This window comes from Perissodus microlepis, chromosome 4, assembly GCF_051167445.1.
Source record: "Perissodus microlepis isolate ML-2025 ecotype Zambia chromosome 4, ASM5116744v1, whole genome shotgun sequence".
Lineage (NCBI taxonomy): Eukaryota > Metazoa > Chordata > Actinopteri > Cichliformes > Cichlidae > Perissodus > Perissodus microlepis.
In genome coordinates this window covers 30,911,024-30,935,816 of record NC_140464.1, presented here as the reverse complement: position 1 = coordinate 30,935,816, position 24,793 = coordinate 30,911,024, and the positions used below count along the sequence as shown (strand labels likewise).

Below are 24,793 nucleotides of genomic sequence, written 5' to 3'. Positions count from 1 at the left end.
TCACCATCCGGCTTAGTTAAGATCAAACTAGACTGTATATGGGCCACAATGTAAAATGAGTTTGACATCTCTGCTCTACAGGCTTCAGTTAGCATGTTAAATGTTAAAGGTCATGACAGTACAATTAGAAGAAGACTGAACAAGTATGGCTTGTTTGGAAGGGAGGAAAGTCTTTACTCTAAAAAGAACAGAGCAGCACGACTTAAGTTTGCAAAGGTGCATCTGAACAAATCACAAGACTCCCAGAATGACGTCCTTTGGATAGATGAGACTGGAGTAGAGAGGCACAGTGCCACCTTTGGCAAAAACTGAACCCAGCATAGTCAAGATGCAGGGGTGACGATTTGAGCTTCTCATGCAGCCATAGGACCTGGGCATCCAGCTGTTGAGTTGACCATGAAGTCCTCTGTATACCAAAGTATTCTGGAGTCAGATGTGAGGCTGAAACAACAGAATGGCTGAAAAAGAAAAGATTCAGTTAAACAAGTTAGGGGAAGTTACTCTGACACAAAAAGATAAGGATAAAACGCTCCTGATTTGATTTTTCTGGGTAAATGTTTAAAAAGAAAAAGAGTCCACCTTCATAATGCATGAAGGCATACCGTGCTCCAACAGCTGCCTGTGTAATTTACATGCTGCAGCTGAAAAATGGAGAGAGGAAAGACGATTCGCTGACACAGCAGAGAAGTGCTGTTCCCTTTCTCGTTGGTGAGCCTGTGGGGAAGAATGTGAGAGAAGAAAGCAGGAAAGAGGAAAAGGTGAAGGGAACAGTCAGAGTGGGACAGATCGATCAGGGCCAAGATAACAGGTCTGCTCTCAGAGACAGAACAACTGTTCTCCATCCTCAAAGGGGACAGAAATATGCAGAGAGAGAAGAAACAAAGAGCTAAAGACAACTAGTTAGCAGAGCTAGTGAAGCTTCCTTTTCTTCAGCAAACAACTATTTTATGTAATAGAACAATAAATGGCATTGCCTAAAAGTAATCTTTACACTAAGCACAGTCTTTCCCAGGACAGATATTACATAAGCGAACACATAAAGAGAAAAGCAGTGACACTGTTCGCTTTCCTTTCCCATGATCATAGCATCGGTCCCTTTTTGCCACAGGCAAGAAAACAGAGGATCAGCAGACTGAGAATAATCCTCCCTAAGAACAACAGCCTCTTCTTTTAGCTGCACCAACGGTGTTTAATATTAGGCATATGAATAAATCTAACCTTTTTGAGCATGCACCTTCTCGCCGGCATGTATAATTTAAAGGAGCCACAGTGCCTTTCAGCTCTCATTGACCTTTCACCTTTACACAAGCCTGCTAAAGGGAAGCAGCCCAGTTAACATCAGGACCTGAGAAGGATTGCAGAGGTAGAAGGCTTTTAAATTAACTTTGGGTTCATCCCATACGGTGTATATAAACTCCATAGGTTTGTGGACCACATAATTCCTAATATTACTGTTTCCTGTCATGTTGGCTTTTGGAGCCAGAGACGAGTACATGTGGATACAGAGCAGAGTGCTACGATGTCGGCTAGTGCCAGCATGCTAGGTCACCTTTAGCGATGACCTATCTGGTGCAATGGAAAGATGCTAGTTTTTCAAGTTTCAGGTAAAACACTGATTAAATGCTACAATTTTACTCAATAAGAGTGAAGCAAAAACTTCGTAGATGCTGTGTACCACAAATTAAGGCAGATATTTGTCATATAATTATATTAAAATACCCTAAACAGAAAAAAACACCAAAGACACAAAAATAATTGTTCGTGTTAGACTATGAGTGTAATTGTATGGCTATAAATTCGGGCATCTAAACATGGGAGCCAACGGACTCATTTTTTGGAGCCAGCCTCCAGTGGTCACTCCAGGAATTGCAGTTTTTGGCACTTGCACGTTAGCTTAATTTTTTTCAAATTGATATCTCCACAGTCTGTCTGACACAAGCTGGTTAGGCCCACAGTTTGCTTACAAATAGCTTAAACAATCCAAGTACAAACAAACAGTTTACCGTTCTTAAACCCACTTCTTTATATTAGATGTATTTTATGTCTTTTCTCTTTTTGAGCCTTTTTAATTGACTTTGCAATAACAGATTGTAGTTCACAGTTTTTCAGCCTCCAGCAGTTTCAGAGAAGTTTTGCCTCTGAAGCTAGAATAAAGTCAGAATTGAATCAGCTGGTGAGCAGCAATTTTCTGTGGTGCTGTATTCTTTAATATTCCATGTAGGTTTACACTGCAGGTGCGGTCTTTCCCTCAGGCAGGTCTTGGTTGGTAAAATACAGGAAACACCTATTGCTGAGAAGGAAAACTGATGGTTTTGTTGTTCGCTCTTATTAATAAAGCTTGTTTGAATGCATGTGTGTCAGTAAGCATAGCAAAGAGATACACATAAAACATTAGAGAAATCTGTTTGTGTCGTGTGTCTGAAACACAGTGGGCGATATATTGGATTTTCAAATCACCAAATATTGGTATCGGCCCTTAAGTGATGCCAAAGATCCTGACAAAGTTTCCAAATATGATCTTTTGAAAGTGAGACTGGTCTCTCAAAATATCACTATATTCAAATCTCTAAGATGCCAGCGGCTTTGTTAGAATAGCAGTATTCAGCACTCCAAGTATGACAGAGAGTTGGTCCATCTTATATAACGGTAGCTCGGTGAATGTGGAGTCCTGAGCTGTTTTCGGCTGGGTGACTTCACATTATACACACACACATGCAGACTAGGCATGGACAGTAGTAGTCGTAACAGTTTTTTACATGTGGTTTCACATTTGGAAAATCTGTATGTAGGGCTGTGCGATATGACCAAAATCCTATATCCCGATATAAGACATCTATCGTCCGATAACGATATAAATCACAAAAATGTAACATTTTCTGTAAATTCTGTGAATCTCGGGCAGCTCGACTTGTGTGAAGTGTTTCCAGCTGAGCGTCCTTTACCCGGAGTCGAGTGTTTTAACCGATGCATGAAATGATACATTTTTAGACATAAGTTGTAATGGTGCCGTTTTCTATGTATTTATTACACGGCGTGCTGCGGGGAAAAGCCTGTTCTAACGTTTGAGTTTAAGGTCTATTTTTTAGCACCTGGCGGCTCTTTTTTACTTCTCATCCGTAAATAATCTGCATCTTTCACGTGATTCAGTTCATTTTGAAAAGTCTCAACAGGATCTTGAGCTTTATTGTGAAAGGTTTATGTGGAACAGAAACAAGCGGACACGCGAAGGTGTTACCGTCGCTGTTGCTAACGACAACGCATAAAAACAGGCGCTTGTCCGTCCGTAGTGTGGTTATATTAAATATAAGAGAAAGAGAACTTTAATAAATTAATATAGCCACTACAGTGACCATCAGAACGATGAAAAAATATTGCTGCAAACAGTTTATTTTGCGACACCACGAAACAAACGATAGCGTAAAATGAAACGACAGATGTTTTTATATCGTCATCCGATATATATCCTTATATCGAACAGCCCTATCTGTATATGTTTTTCTCTAAAGAGCTTTAGCCTTCCTGCAAGCACATCTGCAAGCCACTTTGCAACCCACCTCCAGGCGGAGGTGGGTTGCAAAGTGTTGACAGTTTTTGTCTTAGTCATATCGTTTGTCCTTGATACCTGCTCTGTTTTGTGCTCGGATGTTGCTCCTCCTTTCCCAGAACTGTTTTGACTACAGTAGTCCTGACTGTAGTAGCCCTTTATGTAGTCTGACAGTAAAAATGCTGAATTATTAATGCCTCATCATGTGTCGCTATGAGTGTAGACTCTGCTGAACCGACTCATTTTTCATTGTCACTTTCCTGAATGCTGTTGGAGATCCTTAATGTTGTTTTCAGATAGCTTTTTTCCCCCAATATTCATTATGACAAATTTTCAGCCCAAATTCTGGACACAAAAGGCCTCAGTTGACTCACAATTTTGCTGCTGATGCTCAACATACTAGCAAGAAGACAGGCAAACCAATTTGTTTAGATGTAAATGGAAAAACACATTTATTCTTTTTTTCTTTTTTTGCATGCATGTTGAAGAAAAACTGCTCTTTTGATTTCTTCTATTTTTGGTTAATAGTCCTGTAAATCGTGATCCATGAGTTAAAGCAGTAGACATGTGGCAGTACAAGCGTTAAGAGTTTGGTGGTTCCTTTTTTTTACCTTTCCAAAACCCCCAGCATGCTAGCATGTTCATCTAACTATGACATTCTCGTATGACATGCCTGGTAACAAATCCAAGAGTTACTTTTTGTGTGTTTCTGTTTCATAGTCTTCCTCTTTATCCAGTGAAAAATGTGGCAAATTTGGTTACCTATTGTACCTTAAAATCCTGTAGTTACTTGTTTTTGTTAAACATGGATAGAATCACGACTATACTATAAACAGACAGCAGATGTGTTCTGATCATTTCCAGTCCTGTATTCGTGGTATCATTGTTTGATGGGACCTCATAGGTGAACCTTTACCCTTTAAAAGCATTGCATGGTCTTTTCTTTTGGAGCACTTGGGCTTGTTCACCATTTAAATTATTTTTTTTTTAAGTCTACTTGTGTAGATAGTAACCTCAACATCCCTGAGTCTAGTTGATGTAAATGTCAACAACTGAAGATGCTCACAACTGGCTTTTTCAGCACATTGTTGTTCGGCCATCAAGTAAGAAATCCGATTCTGTGTTTTTAAACAGCTTATGGAGCTAACGTTAGCTTAATCGACAAGCTAGCTGTAATAAAGGAACTAGAGCTTGAGGCAATGGGTCTCCAGCTAATAAGAAAGAGCAGTATATAGCAGGCCCCCAAAAAGTTGATTCTGTTCATCTGGACTAAAGTTTTAAATAAATGTAAAACGGATGAAGAGAATAACTTTCCTTACCTGGATGACTGAGCGCGCGTCAAGATATATCCAGATGGCGTTTTCCTATAACTTTGGTCTGTCTCAAAGACTTTGTTCTTTTATGGGGAGAAGCTGGTGATTGTTCAGTGTTTATCAGGAAAATTTAAAAAAGTGAGCTTTATGTGTTTTCTCTGGCCTCTTTGAACTTTTTGAACTTCACCATACTTTAGTATTTATGCAAGTTAGCGGAAATATATCAGGTTTTATTGTCCACACACACACACACACACACACACACACACACACACACACACACACACACACACACACACAGGATGTACATTGTGCCTTTGAAAGCTCCTGTATTTTAAAAAAAAAAAGTGAATTCCTGCATTTAAGTGGCCAGAAATAGCCTGTTAGGAAATCAATGTTCCTCTCCCAGTGGTGCTGGGAGCTGTCTCCCCTACAATAGAGGGACTGTCCTGTTTCCTGCACCCTAGAGGGGGTGTGCGTGTGTGTTTGTGGAAAGAGCAAAAATGTGAGAGAGAAAGAAGGGAGAGTGCAAGCTTATCCTTGCTGTGCCTCAGTTCTGCACCATCAGCTAATAAGAGACATTAAAAACAAAGGGCAGAAAATGAAAAATAATGAGGTTGAAAGTAGCAGTTGTGCTTGTAGATTTAGTGCAGTATTAAACTTGTATGCATGCATGTGTGTGGATGTGCGTGTGTGTGTGCCTGCATGTGCTGCACCCCTGCAGCTGAGCTACACCCCGCCACAGCATGCATGGATCTGCATCTGTTATTTCAAGCCAGTAATTGTGTATCTGTGTGTGTTTACAATGAACTTGACCTAAATCTGGACGTAGCCACAGTGCCATCGCCACAATAGTTGGTTTGAATTCTCCTGTTGGGAAGACTCATGTTGTGTGTTTTGAAACCAGATGTGATGAGTGTGCGATGGACTAACCGGCTGAGAGGAACTGTGTGTTCCTCGGGTAGCAACTTGTGACTGTCAGGTTTTAAGCCTCTAAGCATTTCCTGATTTATCCCCTTTTTTGACTGTGATTGTGACAAAAATACACAAAATGAACTCAGTGGTTTGTTCAGTATGGCTTGAAACCAGTGAATAGGCCCACAAAGTTCACACCATATCAAGACTTTTTGCCAGCCAAGGAGTCGCCCCCTGCTGGCCCTTAAAAATAATGCAAGTTTAAGGTACTCCCTCATTGTCTCTGCAACATGAGGATCGTTCCGCTCATTAAGGAGGCAAAACTATTAAAACGTGATTTTATTATTTTATTTCAAGCTTTCTCTTTGTCAGTCTGGGGCAGCAAAGACAAACAGTGTAGATTTAAAACCGCTCGATTTTCACTAGAAAGAATTCTAGCATAGCATCATAGCTTCAGTTTGTACTTTTATAGTAAAACCCTGAACATAATTATAATAACTCATAACCGAGCCTGGTTTCATGCTGTATAGTTCATATCCTCAGTATTATCTGTACTTTATATGCCATGAGCAGGAGAGGTCTGACATTCCAGTCTATGCTGCACACTTTTCCAAGTCGTGCTTGGTTATCTCCTGCACAGATTTAATGCACAGTCCATACTGCAGCTACACCGTGTGGATTCAAATGTGGTGTGTTGCAATGTAAAAAAGGTCAGAAGCCCAGAACCTGCATCTCATGCTGAACATAACATCCAGTTCTACTGATTTCCAACTTCTCATTTTTATTTTTGGACTCTATGAGAGTAGCTTTGCATGAGTCACCATTTAAAATAATCCTTATTTGTTTTATAGTGGGACCTGGGAGCCTTTATAGTTCATCCTCTGTCTGAAACAAGCTGTTTTGGCTTTTTAAGGCCGTCCTCTCTTAAAGGCATCTTTCTTCTCATTGGCTACCCGTTGTGACTTCGGAGTGACGTCTTTTATATGTCATTTTTGGGCGTCCAATCTTGGTCCACTGGAGGGGTTGTCATGGACGTCTTATACATTTAAGACGTCGTTTTTATACTGCTTCTCTAGATTCTGTAGTCCCGTGGTTCCAACATGTCCTCCACCCTCTGGAAACATGATAAACAGGTGAAGGATGTCTGCAGACCCATATGGAAAAGATATATATAAATCTTATAAAGTTTGTATCTGTCTTGTGTGAAACTTGTATGAAAAGCACACAAGAGTGAAAACAGATATAAGATCCCTTGAAAAATTATATAATGAAACTTGTATGTTTCAAGGTTCAAGGTTCAAGGTTCTTTATTTGTCACATGCATAGTTATACAAGTATAACACACAGTGAAATGTAGCCTGACACGCTCCTCGACATGTGCAAAAATGGGGGGGGGTAGAGGAAGAACATTATATATATATATATATATATATATATATATATATATATAGTATATACATTGGGTGAATGTGCAGTAGTAGCAGCAAGCAGGTGAATTCTGTACATTAATATGAATAGACATCTGACTATTTTACAGAATAGACAATATAAACATATTTAAAATTAAAGGAATTTGGAATGTACATTGTGCCTGGGTTTAGAGTGTCTGGAAGAGAGTCCTGTCTCAGTCAATTATAGATGATGTGAGAGGGCGGGTGTGTGTGTGTTTAGGGCCCGGATGGCTTGGGGATAGAAGCTCCTCTTGAGTCTCTCTGTCCTTGCCCGGATGATGCGGAACCTTCTACCAGATTGCAGAAGTTGGAACAGTTTGTTGCCAGGATGGGACGGGTCCTTCAGTATCTGCGCTGCTCTAGTCCGGCATCTCCTGGTGTAGGTGTCCTGAAGCGGGGGGAGAGCAATCCTGCAGCAGCGTTCTGCTGTACGGATCACTCTCTGGAGAGCTTTTTGGTCCTTCACACAGCTGTTCCCAAACCACGATGTCATGTTCTGTGTGAGGATGCTCTCCACAGCGCCTGTATAGAAAATCCTGAGGATCTTTGGAGAGACCCTGAACTTCCTCAGTTGTCGTAGGTGATACAGGCGCTGCCTAGCCTTTTTGGTCTGGACCTGAATGTGGGCAGCCCATGTCAGGTCTGAGGAGATGTGGACACCAAGATATTTGAAGGACTGCACCCTCTCCACTGGAGCTCCATTGATGATAATGGGCTTGTAGTCTCTGTGCTGACCCCTTCTGAAGTCCACCACCAGCTCCTTGGTCTTGCCGACGTTCAGCTGGAGGTGGTTGTCCTGGCACCATGATGCCAGATTCTTCACTTCATCCATGTAGGCCGCCTCATCGTTGTTGGAGATGGCGCCCAACACCACTGTGTCGTCAGCAAACTTCACAATGGTGTTGGAGCCATGGGTGGCCACACAGTCTGAAGTGTAGAGGGAGTAGAGCAGTGGCGAGAGGACACATCCCTGAGGTGCTCCTGTGTTGATGGTGATGCTGTTAGAGACGCATCTACCCACCCTCACCACCTGAGTTCTGCCAGTGAGGAAGTCCAACACCCATGCACACAGACGGCTGTTAAGTCCCAGATCCCTGAGCTTTGTGAACAGTCTGCAGGGCACTATTGTGTTAAACGCTGAACTGTAATCAACAAACAGCATTCGCACATAGTTACCCTGTTTCTTGTCCACGTGGCTGAGGGTGGTGTGCAGGACGTGGGCGATGGCATCCTCTGTGGATCTGTTGCATCGGTAGGCGAACTGCAGCGGATCTGTGGTGTCTGGGATGGAGGAGGAGATGATGTTCTTCAGCAGCCTCTCAAACACCTTCATTACCGAGGTCAGTGCAACTGGCCGGTAATCGTTCAGGGATGAGGGTTTGCTGTTCTTGGGCACAGGGATAATGGTGGATCTTTTGAAGCATGTGGGGACCACAGACTTCGCCAGGGACTCATTGAAGATGTAAGTGAACACACCTGCTAGCTGGTCAGCACAGCAGCGCAGCAGACGGCCGGTGATGCCGTCTGGCCCCGCCGCTTTCCTTGTGTTCACTCTCCTCAATGCCGCTCGGACGTCATGCTCCGCGATGCTGGTCACCAGTCTCTCGCTGATGACGTCACTGTCCTCGGTATTCAGGCGGTAGATGGCATTAGCCGCCTGGCTAACCTCGAAACGGGCGTAGAACTGATTCAGCTCGTTGGTGAATGCAGAGTCGGCGTTGATCGGCGCAGTGTCCCTGGCTTTGTAGTCCGTAATGGTGCGTAGTCCGTGCCACATACTCCGTGTGTCGCCCTGGTGGAAGCGGGACTCCACACGCTCCCGGTACCGGCGTTTGGCATCTCTCACCGCGCGCCGCACGCCGTATGAGGCCGCTTTGTAGGCGCTCATATCGCCAGTGGCGAGACCCGCGTTGTAGGAGGCGGTCCTGGCGTTTACTGCAGTGCGGATCGATCTGTCCATCCACGGTTTCTGTTTGTTTGTTTCTGTTTGTTATGTTTTGGATACTTACTAAAACAATATATGAAAGTAATGAGAAAGTGGCCACTTTCATGAGTAAATCATGTAAGTTTTTACTATTTCTTTTCCATGTGGGGAGTGACAGGCAGACATCTCCAAGATTATATCAACAAAGCCTGTCGAGCAGATAGTCCAGTTCATACATTCACACTTGCACAAACGTCTCCTACTTTCCTACTTCTGTCTCACCCACATTCACTTACAAAGCTACAATAAAACAGGATACTTGGAAAAATGAACCATATATGATGCAAATGCTCTATAAAACTTATTAAACACATTGTACCCATTTTAAAAGGAAACACTTTAACCATTTTTATTTGACACCTTTTCTAATATTTAATGAGTGGCAGTTAAATCGTGCTTGTTTAAAAATAATCTGTACTCATATGTATCATGTTGATAACAACAATGTTGATGTTGGTAAATAAAAAAAATACATTTATTAGTTATGTAAATTCCCTGTACCTGTCATAGATGTTCATGTGACGTCCAAAACAAATGACCCAGTCCAAAGTTCAAAGGTTGAACATCATATTGACATCCAAGTCGTGGTTGGACGTCCAAATTGTGGACCTCTTTGGACGTCATATAGATCCAGAACTGGTCATGGACCCAATATAGATGAAATCTGCACGTCTAGCTGACGTCCAATGTTTAGTGGGTGATATTAAGATATCTGCCCTTCTGGACATCACACAGACCAAAGAGTAAAAGTTTATACTCCCAGTAAGTTGGGAGAAAATAACGTTCGTAATGTGACTTGATCTGGAAAACATTTTCACATCTTTTTTGTGGGTTTTGAATCTAAGCGTATTGTCACATTACCTAAATTCACACACATGAGCGAGCATGCTCTGAATGGCGTAAATATTTAGAATGACAGACACGTAGGGTGCTGTCACCATGGGGGGCTGGTCTCGAAGTAATGGCACTCTTTCATGCAAACAGCAGGCGAGGAAATGTGATGGCAGTTTGACTCATAATGAGATCTTTGCTTCCGTTTGGTGGAAATGAGTGAGGGGAAAATTGGAAAATGCTGTTTCAGCTGGCATGAGGAATGAATGAACCGTACCGTTCCTCTAGAGCACGATATTGTTGCAATCATAAACGTTAAATATTGCTCATAACAAGGTACTGATGGGCTTTTGCTATCATATTTGAGGGCTGCAAAAATCCACTCATGCTCCCTCTTTTTGTCTTTCAGAGCTCCTCGGGTCTGCAAAGAAAGTGAATGTCAACTTCCAGGATACAGATGGGTGAGTTACCCTCCTTTTCTTCTTCCATATATCATGTCTCCATCCCATCTGTACCCATCCCAGGCCAGCTTCTCCCCCTCCTTTCTCCTGCTTAACAGCATTCCCAAGCAGCATTATCATAGTGCTTTTACTTCTCTCTTTACAGTATTAAAAGCTGGGGGATTTCCCATATACCACTCAGCTCAGAATGTCGTGTTTATTTATGCGTGTGAGAGTATTAAAGGCATGATATTAGGTATTACATCTAAGCACTTTCACCTCTTTGCTCCCATTTTGTCATTGAAAGCATCGCGTGCGCCCAGTACACGGCTACGGGCCCGTCGGCTCTCATTGGGGAGCCGCCACTTGAAATCCACCAGACGATGGCAAAACAAAACTGCAAACAGAACTGTGGCCCACTTCCATGCAATCTGGTGTGTTATGTAACAGAACAATTTGGAGAGACAGACTTTTGTTTCTTTGACAAAAGGCTGGGGAAACATAAAAAGGGATTCTCAATGTGAAAAATCAGGTGATTTGTTGTCTGCAGGCTACAACTGGCAAGAAATCAAAGTGAGTGGCAGCTCACACAGACAGGTGGAGGAAAGGAGGGCCAAAAAAAAGTCAGGGGTTGATATGGCCGTCATTAAACAGGCTGTGGAGACGACTTACATCACTTTAACGCAATGTAGTGGAAATGCAGTGCAATGATGTTGTTGTTTTTCCCCGTGTTTCACATATGGATCATATTGCAGTCTGAAGGTAAACGCTAAGTGCAGTTTATTTTCAGTCGTCCTTGGTTGGTTTGTGGCTGTTTCTACTGCGAGTATTTCAAAGAGAAATGAACCCGTGGCTGTATCTGGGATTCTGGCTCAGCATAATGTGACAGAAGTGAAGTTTCAAAAATGCTTCTCATCGTTTTCATAAACTTAATGGTATTTCTTTCATTTGATTTTATAGACCTGATATTACATGTTTGATCTTTAAGTATGTATTAGCGTCAGTGTGTAAAAGGTGCTTTAGAGTAATGACAACTTAATGTGTTAAAAATTGAAAGTTAAATAGATAAAACTGATAAAATTTCACTTCAATCAAAAGTCAGGGTTCTCCTGGGAACACATAAAACTTTAAAAGTGATTTTATGCTCTATGTCTCACCACAGTTTAATACCAGAGGTCTACAGAGAGGTCTGGTACCTGTTTGCATCCTGATATGATTTGTAAAACTCTACAAACATGGTTTTAGTTTGTCATTATGGGTTATTGTTCCGAAGTTGAAGGGAAAAGAATCCAGAGTTGCTACATTTTAACCTCCAGTTCCATACGTCTTCATCTTTGTCTGTAATAGAGTAGCTTTGCATGAGTAGTTGTCCGAAATAATCCCTTTGTATCTTGCAATAGGCCTTGGTGTCCCTCAGAGACCATGCAGTTTTAGTTCCATTCCCTGTAAGCTATCTCTCTTCTGATTGGCTGTCCCTTGCATCCAAAACATTTATTTTTAAATTTGAATAGTGGGTGGAGCTTCTGTGCTCGCAGCCAGAGTTGTATGCCTGAGGTGACCGTATTGGGGATGTGGGCTGAGCTTTTGGCTCATTTGTACCTGCAATGATCCCTTGATTTAATGGTCATGTTTAATATGAAATCCACCACGGTTTATATACCTTGATGTCATATACAGCAGCGGTCCCCAGGCCCCGGACTTGTACCGGGCCGTGAGTCATTTGGTACCGGGCCGCGAGAGTTGAGGCTCGGGTGTGAAATTTATGAATTTCAGGGTTTTCATCCCGTGTTGTAGTTGTGTGTCTTATTTTGAAATAAATATTTACGTGTTACCATAGCGACCAGAGAGCATTAAGGGGCAGAGAGGAGGACGTTACTCTCAATGTTGTTGGCGCATTTCAGGAGGACGCTGCTAATAAAGTTACACAATTACACCGTGGATTCGTGTTTATTATTACATGTACAATATACCACAGTTTTTGTCTTGGTTGTATCTTTTTTTTGTGTGTTTTATTTATCTGCGACATCTTAAAGGCCGGTCCGTGAAATATTGTCTGACATTAAACCGGTCTGTGGCACAAAAAAGGTTGGGGACCGCTGATATACGGGATCACATTTATGGTGCAGTAACCTGTAAACAGCAGAGGGCTTAGATTCTGCATCAAATGCTACCAATTTCAGGGCTCTTGCAGGCTTCTTAAACCCTTCAGCAGACTGTTTCAGACTGTTCTCGCTTCATCCGGTCGTTAAGTGATGACGTGACGAATCCTACTTCCGGGCCTAAAGTAGTCTGCGTTTAATATGGCTTTTGTGTTGTTAACATGTTTAATGTTTTGTATTTTCTTCTATTTAATCTCAAAAAGCTCCTAAAACAGTCAGTGATCACTGTTGACCTCCCTCTGCTTTTATTACCGCTAATCATTTATTTAAGCTCAGTTTTTAAAACCTTAGGATGTAACTACAGCCCAGCCCATGCAGCAGCATATGAATGACTAACCTCGTATTGTGGATGGATTATCTCAGTTGTTCTCCTGGCTGAAGTTTGGTCCTTTTACAGCATCCTGCCATGCGATTACATTTGTTCCTGACCACCGAGAACACTCACGTTAACTTTTATCAGTGGAAAAAAAGTTAGCTTGTTTATATTATGCTAACATAGCTGTGTCGCTAGCGGTCACGTAGCACATCATTATATACCAGCTAGCCAAACTTCAGTAACCCTACAAACGTCACTGCTGTTTAGTTTTCTGTTTTCATTTATGTTGGAAGTGATAACAGAGCTGTACGTTTGAATTGTTTCCAAAACCCCGCAGTCAGGACATGCTATATTGTATTTAGATAGAAGCTAGCGAGCTAACTTCCTGCTAACTTCTAACTCCGTTAAATGTCATAAATTCCGTTTTCACGGATGCCTGGATGTTAAACTCAATTGTTACACCTGGTAGAGCAGAACGCTGATCAATTTATTAAAGATGAAAGACTTTAGACAGTTTTTCAACTCTCAGTAATGCCATAGTGATCGTTTGATATATGGACCTGCAGCGGAGTTTAGGCCCAGACACGGCTAGTGACATCAGACTTAACGACCGGATAGTGTCAAGAATGCTATGGAGCAAGACAAACCGCATTTAGGCACTCATCTAGAAGAAATTCTCCAGACCTCCTTAGGCAGAACAGATTATGAGAGGACTATTTTTCTTCATCCAGATCAGTCACAGGACAGAGGGTGTTTCGTACTGTTCAGGCTGTGCAGCCCCTTGAGGCAAGCCTGTGATCTGACATATTGAGCTATACAAATAAAGCTGACTTGACCCGTCACCCTTTATAAACATGCCAAAGGACCTATCCAACAATGATATGTACATTGCAGTGAAATAACTAAAACCATGCAAAAATAAAAAGGAAACAACATTTTTATCAGATATATCTGTGCAGTTGTCTTATAAAAATCACTTATACTCAAGTTTTCCATTCAAGCCTGGTTATGTGAAACAAAATACTGACTTTAACTAGTTTGATTACAATAAATTTCTCCTGTACGTTTGTTACATGAGTACAATGTAAAATGCTGAATTTAATGGAATATGGTTAAATGAAAATTACTTGATTAATATACATTCAGTTTATAACAAGCACATTTTCCTTAAAGATTAGCTGCATGAATAAATAAACCATTGCTTTAAGGCAGACATTCGTCAAACGAGTGTCCCAAACGGCATACTGTAAATCCCCTGCTAGCACCTTTTTGCACTTCACAACAATCAATGATGGTAAAAAAAAAAACACAACGTCATCTGAAACACACTTCCAAGAAAACAACAAAGGAGAGATGTTATGATATTCTTTCTATGTCCTCTCTTTGTTGTGTGACAGTTATGTTTGAGTTGGGTTTAATGAGGGTTGTAAAGGATTGTGCGGAGGTGGAAATGGAGGCTGCGAGTGCTTGTTATTGGGCCGTCAGAATGCGACGGCCATGAAACGATCAGTAAATCAACTTTAAATTCTCCCGGTGACTCACTTCACCCTCATTCACATGCTAGCTCTCTATTCCTCCTTTCTAATATGCACCCTCGCCTATGAATCATATCCAGCAATTCTTGTGTTACTAACAGAACCAGAAAAAAACGTAGCCGACCCCTGATGGGAATCAAGAAATTGATAGAAAATTAGCCAAGTGGGACAGTTTCTAAGAAGCGAGGCTGCTGCAGGAGTGTCTTCGATGTGCATTCTTTCAGATGCATGAACTGCTAACTAAAGTTAGGTTATATCTCTCAGTGCATCCCAACATGTGTTACTCTTGGTGGAAATGACAGTAGGTGGAACACTTGCATGGATCTAGATAATTCTGGACTGTATTTGAGAGCCACTTAGTCATTTTTAAATAAAACAATACTTCCTAAACCAAAACAGGAAACTACATTTTTACATTGAGCCCTACTCCCTGTGATTAACACTCTCCTCATAGAGCTGAGAGGATTGTACTACCAGAAAGCAACATTGCAGAGATTGAGGATAGCTAAGTACCCTGGAATCCCACAGGCAAATGGTAACCAAGAAGAGGCCGCTGGGAAAGCTGCAACCACCAAATGCCGACAGGGTGTAAGGGAATGCCTGAAGAGTCTGTTGAATGGGAAGAACAAGATCAGGACAATTAGCACCTATGCCCTGCTGGTGGTTAGATACCTGCTGGGATGAAAGGGTGGCCAAAGGAGGAGATGGACCAATGACATCAAGACAAGGAAGCACCTGACCATGCATGGAGGGTTTTATTCCAAGTCCAGCATCCTGAGACTGTAGCGGAAGGAAGGAGGCCAAAGATTGGCGAGTGTCACAACCACTATCCAACATAAAACAATAAAGGTCCATGTGTACATCAGGAAGATGGCCATAAGTGATTGTGTGCTTCGTGAATACTTCAGGCAGCAGAAACCAGAGGAAAGAGAGGAGTAAGAAGGGGAGCCATCATGGAAGAAGTGCATGGAATAGCAGCTGATATCGATAAATAATATCAGCGGCTGGACTGAAAGACAGCACAGAAGCACTAATCACAGCAGCACAGGAACAAGCTCCTAGCACAAGATCCATAGAGGCTGGGTTCTGTCTGTGCAAGCGCAGGCTGTGTAAAGATGCCCCTGAGACAACCCAGCACATAACAGCAGGGTGCAAGATGCCAGCAGGCAGGGCATACATGGAACGCCATAACCAAGTGGCCGGTATAGTGTACAGAAACATCTGTGCCGAGTATAACCTGGAAGTCCCGAGGTCAAACTGGGAGACGCCCCCCAGGGTGGTCAAGAATGACTGATCTAAGATCCTGTGAAATTTCCAGATATATATGGACAAACTAGTGATTGCTAACTAGCTAGAGAACATCTGAGCACTCAGGGCAGTGACCCCCAACGTCGGCAAGTGGCTCCAGCAGATTCCAGGAACGACATCTGAGATCTCTGTCCAGAAGATTGCTGTCCTTGGAAGGGTGCAGGACCCTCTTGCTCCCAGCCCTTTGGTCGACGACCTGAGCTTGAACGATAAAGACTGGTCCGCATGGTGAGTGGGGAATTAACCTTCATGTATCCAGAGTACGTGGACCAATCTACCTTCTTATTTAAGTGATCTCTTGGGTATTTGTATTCTTGTACCATTTCCACCATGCCCTAACCTTGTGGAAAGAGGAGCAGTAGGAGTCCTGAATCTCTGGAGTCCAACAGCAACCTAATTTTGCTTGTGGTTACATTTTTCCCCAAATGGCTCCAACGCCTGACCAACCAGTAAGTAAGACCACCCACAAGAGAGGCAGGGACTAACTTCTGAATACCAAAACTATGTGGTTTAAACAGTGGATCTCCAGGCATTTTTTCCTTTGTGTGCCACTCCTCTAGATTAGTTCTGGGCTGGAATCGTTTGCACATTGCAACTATAACCCAGCTCATTTTTGACTGATGCTGTAACAGAATCGCTTTGACTTCGCTGTACTTGTTTTAATTGATGTACACGACACGCTGCTCTGAAAACTGGTACTTAGTGAAATGAAATTCATCAGCATGTACTACTGTGAAAGAAAAAGAAATTAAACAATTTAGCTCAAAAGACAAAGTGGACAAAAATGTAAATGCACGAGTGAACTTTAATTAAGTTAGAATGCAAGTATAAATATCAGCATTTGTACTAGGAGTTCCCATGAATCCTGAGCGCGCTTGTTTTTTGCTTCTCCTTCCACGGTGGTCCGTCTTTTTTCCGTCAGTCTGGCTCACTCACTGTCAGCTCATCCATGATTGTCTACTTAATGCAGCAGGAAACAAGAGAAGATAGAAATGCAAATTCCTTGGAGCTCGACTCATGCCAGCTTCAGCCCTGGCGAGGATGATTTAAACTGAGCTAAAAAAGACTGCGAAGCGTGCGAAACAAAGTGGCCTCTGCAAAGATAAAGATGAAGAGTAATCCTTGCAGAGCAGCGTTTCCACTCTGAGTGAAACTAAACAGTTTAATCTAATTAGTGTGTTTACTGTTATTGCCTGTTTGCCCCCTAATTCCTCTCACAGTAATGAGTATGGGTGATGCTAACACGGCTGGTATGAGGCGCAACTCATGAATATTGTTTCTGAGAGAAATGTATGGGTCAGGATAAATATTGCACGTAATGAGTCTGCATAAACTGATTCACTTTAGATTCATTTACTCCTCTTGGCAGCGGCTCGAAGACTCCTAATGAACTGCAAAAGAAGAAAAAAGAAGCTCGTGTCATAGCTGGAAACTTTCATCGTCAGTGCATGTGCACAAAATAACGTTTCCAGAGTGAAAATGGAGGCTGGTGTTGCACTGTGATGCTCGTCACTAGTTTGGTTATTTTTAGATATTTTGAAAACGGAGGAAAAGAGAAATTAGAGCAAAGTCTTTTCACATGTGTACGATTGACACAAGCGACCTGACAACAACAAACCACTTACCAAGGATGAAGATTCCTCTTTATACAGCCTGACAAGGAGATGTCCACTGAGACATGAGAGGACATTACAGAAGAGCTCCGCTGCCATTATGTATTCACTGTAGTGGGTGTGTTTGTGCACGCGTAGAGGTTTGCTGTTGGAAAGTATCACAGAGGACGGAGGCTTTTCTGGAAATAAACACACTGAACATGCGATACTACTTAAAGATATAAGGCCTAAAGTGAGGATTAATTATGAATTACTTGGAGCTGGAACTAGAACAAGTCAAGTCAAATCAATACAAATGATTTAACCAAAAAGAGGTTAAATAATTTTATATGGAAGGACGAGCACAGTATGCACCACCGGCAGGTAGAGGTGGCACCTTTTAGTGCAAAAATACTATTTTATACTTGTCAAACTGTTATCTTTGGCATATTTAAAGCTTCATACAACGCGGTTAACAAATGACAACGTTTCACAGGTTAGAATTAAATGTCAACCATATTGATTTAACTTGTGTAATACTCTTGATATTTATAACTGAGTGATCTGTATATATTAGTGCTGTTTCTTAAATTTGTAAACTGGTATATATGTATTATTTAATTAGTTTAATCTGTTACTGTTACTGTCTTGGAGCAACTGTAACCCACGTGTTTTCCTTCGGGATTATTAAAGTAGATGCTTTATCCGGCCTACAGACAAGCTCCTCCTTTATTTCATTTTCACCTTTGTTGTCAAAGTCAGGTTAAACATCTGAGACGTGGTTAACAGGTAATCACATGCACTCAGTGTCACAGGGGGTGGTTTCACTGATAAAAGAGGAGAATTGGGTTGGTGGGTTTGCAGGATATCTAGAGCGAGTGTCCGGTGGAGAAGCTGGGCCGTGGATCACAGAAGACACAGGTAGACGGTCAGGTGAAGAATGGCGGCTCGAGCTGGTCCTTAAATACTGGCTCTGATGATGATGATGATGATGATGACCTGCAGGTAAGATGACCAAGAGCAGGAAAAAGGAACTCCGCCTAAGGAGGGAAACACCTGGATTTAGAGGCAGGAATGGAAAAACATTCCCCACGAAGTAGCAGCCAGCCTGGACCATGACACAACAAGAGCTAATAATTTCTCTGTACATAAAAAAGTAGGCTCGAAGGCAATTAAATGAATAGACGTGTGTGTGTGTGTGTGTGTGTGTGTGTGTGTGTGTGTGTGTGTGTGTGTGTGTGTGTGTGTGTTTAGGAGGTAACCTACAGTGAGAGTTAGTAAAACTAAAGGTTTAACATGTCGAGCTTGTTTGATGAAGTGAAGCTGGACATGAACACATAAACTAAGCACACGAGCAAACAGAGTTTATTTGTACAGGACTGGTTATTTAGAGAATAGCAGCTCTCTTTTCAGGTCAGGTCCATGGTGAACTGTACCACATTGGGAAGCAGCCACACGTTTTTCTCCCCTACTTTTAACTGGGTTGTGACCTAACCAGTGTGTGTGTGTGACTGTCATCTGTCAGCTAAGCCTGCTGCAATATTAATAGCCCACAGTGAGGCCCCACAACAGCACAGGTCCACTGGAAATTCTTCTCAGTCCTTGTAATTATGACAACGACAACGATTTCATTGCCCACAGAAGGCAGAGGAGCTGTTATAGAAGCAGCTTGTTGCCCAGTGGCTTGTTATTGTAGCTGCTGGTGGTTTTAGATTATTTGTGAATCTTCAGGAGCTGAAAATGAAGTAATCAGAGTATTTAAACAGCACATTCTTCTATTGAGGGATCACTATCTGTGTATATGCTGAGCAATGACATTCTTACTTTGAGGACAACACACAAACAATAAATGCAATAAATAACTAAACTAAAAGAATAAAAAGCATAAATAAACTAGAAAGTGCATTTTCTGAAGAAACTGCAGTGTGAATGCTTGAATCTGAATGTATGAGCTGAAATGAATTAATTACTGAATATTAAGCTAAAAATGTTGAATGAGCTGGAAAATACAGAGTTTTTAACCTGAAAACAAAAGTGCAGAACTTTTGAAAGCTGATGTTCACACAGAAGAAGTTGGAAAATAGCTGAAAAGTTTTTAAATTTAAATTAGAAAAACCTAAGTAATGAGAAAATACATTTTAGAGTCAGAAAACATCTGAATGAATATTAAAAGTTCATATTCTTTGAATCACTGAATGACTAAAATGTGATCCCTCCACTTGGATCCACACAGTTTAAAAAGTTTAAATGTCTGAGCTTTGAAAGACACGCTGTTGGAAAGAGAGGCGACGTTTTGAGGGTAAAATGATGGCTGTAGAGCAAACACTGTGGACACAGCAGCAGTTGAAAGAGAAGTATTTAAGATGAATCTTGGCACAGTGAGAGAGAGCTCTAAGCAGGCAGGTGTGAGCCTGGTTGCTATAGTGACTGCACCCAATGGCTCCATACACACGCACACAGACATGCACCTCACTTTTGCTGCTTAAAATGAACAGAAAAGTCAGCCCAAAACAAATCCTTCCCAAATGAAAAGTACAAGTCGTATTGACAAAATTCTTTCACCGTGAGCGCCAGCAATGTCCAGTCTACCAAATTCTCAGTTTTCATGCCTGTGGAGTTTATTATATGGACGTGGTAACAGTGGAAAGACACCATGCTCTTCTGATTTTCAAACGAACCTTCTGAGCCATTTTAACATTAGAGTCTATGGAAGAGTTGGAGGGAGGAGGCTGTGCATTGGTGACATTTATGAAAGAACCATAACACCTAGTACAATAGTAAACACATTGGATGAAAGAGGACAGCGATGGCTACGTTTTGAGGGTAAAATCATACCTGTAGAGCAAACGCTGCAGACACAGCAGCAGTTTTAAAAAAGATTTTAAGATTAATTTTTTTGCTCCTCTCACTCTAGCAGTTGAGCTGTCTCACTCTAGCCCCAACATTCCGTCCCATACACACCCATTATAAACTCTGAAACGGGTGAAAAAACAGCATGAAACTTAAACTAGAACTGAAGAAAAAGTATAATAGATATTGAAAAGATAAATACAAGTTGAATAGTTGAATCTCTTGGCTTCGTTTTAAAGTTTGAATGGTGGCTCTATGTCAACGTATGTGGAAGTAGTAAGAGTTGAAAAATAAGTAAGTTGAATGAGGATTTGAATGGTCTCCCCATTGAAATACATGGGAAATTTTTGTTGAAAAAAGTTGAATAAAATTAAAAATATAAATGTTAAAAATGAGAAAAATAGAAGCACACTTGTCCAAAAGAAGAGGAATCTAATGGTGTTTGAATGGTTTTTCTAAGTTGAACGGTTTTGAAGGAGTTAGCGTCCAAAAAACGTACGGAAAAATAATAATAAAGATTCGAAGAACAATACTGTGAATGCTTTTCAAGCATTCACACTAATAAAGCCAGTATTATGTACAGAAGGGTGTGCGCGGTGCGTTTAATGGCCTGAAAAAAGTAGGAGAAACTAAAGGACCCACACTTTCTGTACAGGCAACGTGACAGACATTGATTAGCAGACAACAGAGACAGAAGACGGCGTGATGTGTGAGCCAGGAGCTGGCAACAACACACGCACACACATTAACAGGTTTACATGCGGTTTGTCATAGACGCAGCTCGTCTGAACTGCGCGCCAGCAGACGGGAGAGACGAGTGACGAGGCAGACTGGCGTCCTTCCTTTCTTCTCTCTCCTCAGTCCAGTGTGTGATTGTTGGAGCGGCGTGCTTCTCGGGAAAGCTTGACAGGCATAAGAAATGTCTCATTACTGAAAATGGGTCAAGCCATGTGGCTTTACAGTGTGTGTGTGTGTGTGTGTGACAGGTGAAAAGGGCCGGTACAAGGCTCGCAGCAAAACTGCATGAACAGACTGTGTGTGTGTGCTCAACAGGGCAGAGGAGTTATAAAGCTGATTTGGAGTAAAGGCATAAAAATGAAGAGAAAGAGGGAAAAAGACGCGTTTGTGAGGCTCATAGGAGAAAAATAAATAAACAGGCAGCAGGTGAAAACCCGAGATATTAAAGTGGCCTCCCTGGTGTCTGACATGGATGTAGGATGTGGATTCAAGAACAGCGTGCAGTGTTGTCTTTGAGAGCGGGTTGTGGCTTGTGTTGTATTTGTCTTTAGCTGCTAGTGTTTTAAAGGGACACTCCAGCAGGACTTAGCCGTGTGGTAAATATAGAGCTGCAAACACATTACAAAATGTCAGTGTTGTATTTGGAAAGCATGTTTGGAGCCAGACCACACACAGAACTTTATTCAGCGTTGCAGTGACGTTACATCGATTTTTTGGACAACCTTTGTCTTTACACATTTACAGACGGAGCATCAGGATCTCAAAACCGCAAAAACCTTTCAAAAGAGAGAGAAAGAGCCGAGATGTTCCACATTAATCGATCGAGCGGTTTCCCCCTGCCTCCAGTCTTTGTGCTAATCTAAGATAACATATCAGAGAATGCAGAATAAATTGAAATGTTTGGAACGTGTTTGATATTTCCAAATATCTCCCTTTGTTTCCATGTCTATAAGCACACCATCACTACTCAAAGACAGACAGGTGCCTCCATAGTATGAAGAGTGTAGCATAACTGGCTGCGCAGTCGTTGCTGGAGGACTTTGGGGCTCAGGAACTGGAAGCAAAAGATGGAAACAGTGGAGAAAAAGAGTTCAAAGAGATGAGGCAGCGAGGAAAACCCTGGAGAGGAAGGATGAGGCTGCAGAGAGAAGTCGTATCAGCTGCTGAGAGTGAGACAGACGAGGGTTTGGTTTAAATGAGGAAGAATAACAGGAGAAGCGTATGAAGCGCATGAATATTTCATGGAAGGTTTTACTAGAGTACTTGCCAAAACCAAGGGCTTCCCTCCCCCTAAACATACACCCCACTGACACAGTCTTGAGACCCACACACAGACACACACACATTTCTTTCCGGCTCAGCCTATGTAAGACTATCCTTTTTTAACCCTGCAGTTAAACACGAATGGAAGAAGACGAGTCGCTGCGGAGATGCAGAGGATTATGACACAGCTCGTTGTCGATGCACACGCCTCGCACGGCCACATCCAGAAAGCTTGTCTTTAAAAAGATGTGAATTTCCAGTTTTGTTTCCTGTTTCCTGTCCTTTGTTCTGTCTACAGACGACTGTCGTCGCTTTGGTTTTTGTGTTATTTCAGTGGTGCTGCTTTCCTTTAGTCCCCAACTTCAACCTCATAATTTGCATTTACATTTATGATTTCTTTCTGCGACATCATTAAATGCGATACACCCACAAACAAATCTCCAACTATGAGACGAGTTCTTGTGGAGGAAGATGTAAGAGTGACAGACGTGTGCACAAACCTGTAGATAGAAAATGTTCCTTTATTTTCTTTTTGTTTCAGTAAATTTGACTGTTAATGATTTCACAGGTGCACCTTGTGTGTATTTATTTGGCCTTTTTAATGGTGATATATTGCATCATTTATCCAGACTGAGGTCAAGGACACCCCATAGGGCCGGGAGAGCTGAAAACATGAGGACCCATTGATTTGTGTTATCAGACAGAGAATGCTGCTTTCACTTTTCTCCTGAACAGAAAAAACAGACACATTTTAAAAGAAAAAGAGCATCTTTAAAACAAATGAGAGGATGTAGTCTGTTACATAATTACCAGTCAGTGAAGCGCCAACTGGAGGTAAAACTCTGGAATCTGGAAATGCTTTATATTGTTATTGGAGTTTCTCAGCCCTTTTTATTCACATGTAAGTGCGCATAAGTTGCAACTGAAGGGAGATGTGGACATGCACAAGTTGCTACACGTCAGCTGAATAAAGTGCTATGCGAGTGCTAGAAGCTAACATTGAAGCTACACGAGTGGCTTTGCTGTGCAAATGGATTATTGGCAAATATTAAACCATTCAAATTAATTTTGGGATCACATGATGTTGTGTTAATGTGAATGGTCACACAGACCAACTGTTTTTACCTCTCGAATTCAATTAAAAAATGAAAAACAATGTTGCTGTAAACGTTGCGTCATTCTGCAATCAGTCTACGATTAAATGGGTCAAACGGGCAAATAACTGTGATAAATGGTTCATATTTAACAGAAATTCACATTTAATTATTACATTTGCACTCAGCAACCTTCCTGTTCTATAGGAATACAACCAAAATACAACCAGCTGGAGGCCAGAGTGTGTGGTGGGTACCGCAGTCGAAATGCTCCTCAGCATGAACCAATCAAACTCGAATCATAACCTCTTCACAGGTGCTTCTCGTAAATTCCTGTTTAAAATAGTTTGAATCTTTCACGAGTTAGCTAAAGCTGTCGGATTAATGTGAAGAAACAATCCCTCCATGTCCAAAACATGATGATTTCAGCTGCCAGTTATAGTTCAATCAGTTCAGTCTTTTGAGGAAATAGCAAATGGTTCATCGCACGTCAGAAAACCTGTAAATTCAGCCACCGGTAAAACACCGCCCACTGATGATTTAACAAATCAAGTTTACTAAATGTACTAAACATTTGAAGTAAGCACAAAATAAGGAGGCATTCAAAATATCTCCTGTCTTGTGCACAACACTGTATGTATTTATATACGTATGAGTCAATCAGATAATGTGCAGATTTCTCAGCTTTCTGTGTGCATGCTCTGTGAGCTGATGTACTCCACTTTAAAGTCTGATCGGTCACTTCCTGCCAGATTTCTGGTCACCAACACAGTGGTGTCAGACATGTCGTTTAAAACCCGCGGTGTAAAACATGCCTAAGCACAGGTTAACTACCGGCTCCACTCAGTTCACTTTTCTTTGGATCTTTTTTTCTCATGACCTTTTTAGTCCAGTCTAATAAAAGTTGGACTGTTTCTATCCAATAAAAGTTCAATATTATTTATTATATTTGTGTGTGTGTTTGAATCTGTGTAAAACTTTCATGTGGCTGCATTTTAATAGGAGACCCGCTCGCTACCTCGGCTTCACGATTTGTCACGGTAACAGTGCAGACGCTCCTCGAGCTCGACTGTGACAGTGTTTGACAGCCAGGAGCAAATCAGGCAGAGGAGCGAGGACACACATGTCACAGCAGATCTGAGTCAGATAGAAGGTGTGCGTGTTAGGAAGGCTCAGAAACAGACTGTTTTATCCCTGCTTTCATTTACGTTTGCCTGTCGTCTCCTCCTCAGACGCTCTCTTGGGCTGATACATCAAGGCTGACGTATCAGTCTCATCTGCTTGCTTTTTATCCTTGTGCACAGTCACCGCGTCCTTGCCTTGATGAAATACTTCTCCTCCTGTGACTGTATCCCACCATCTCATCTCTGCTGCTGCGCTGGATTTTGTAGCTCTGCAGCAGATACAGCTGTAGCCTAATCAGCTGCTGTTAAATCTATTTGTCACGCCAAGCCTCGCCG

At 41.8% G+C, this 24,793-nt stretch overlaps 1 protein-coding gene across 6 annotated transcripts in view; it reads left to right on the top strand.

Annotated features, from left to right (window-relative positions):
* The window catches only part of caskin1 (CASK interacting protein 1), a 118,009-nt gene that overhangs the window by 47,834 nt on the left and 45,382 nt on the right, over positions 1 to 24,793 (top strand). For all 6 annotated transcript variants that reach the window (XM_084927035.1, XM_084927032.1, XM_084927033.1 and 3 more), the window contains exon 2: positions 10,448 to 10,499. In XM_084927035.1, coding sequence (XP_084783161.1) covers positions 10,448 to 10,499 — 52 coding nt within the window. The remainder of the gene's footprint in view (positions 1 to 10,447; positions 10,500 to 24,793) is intronic.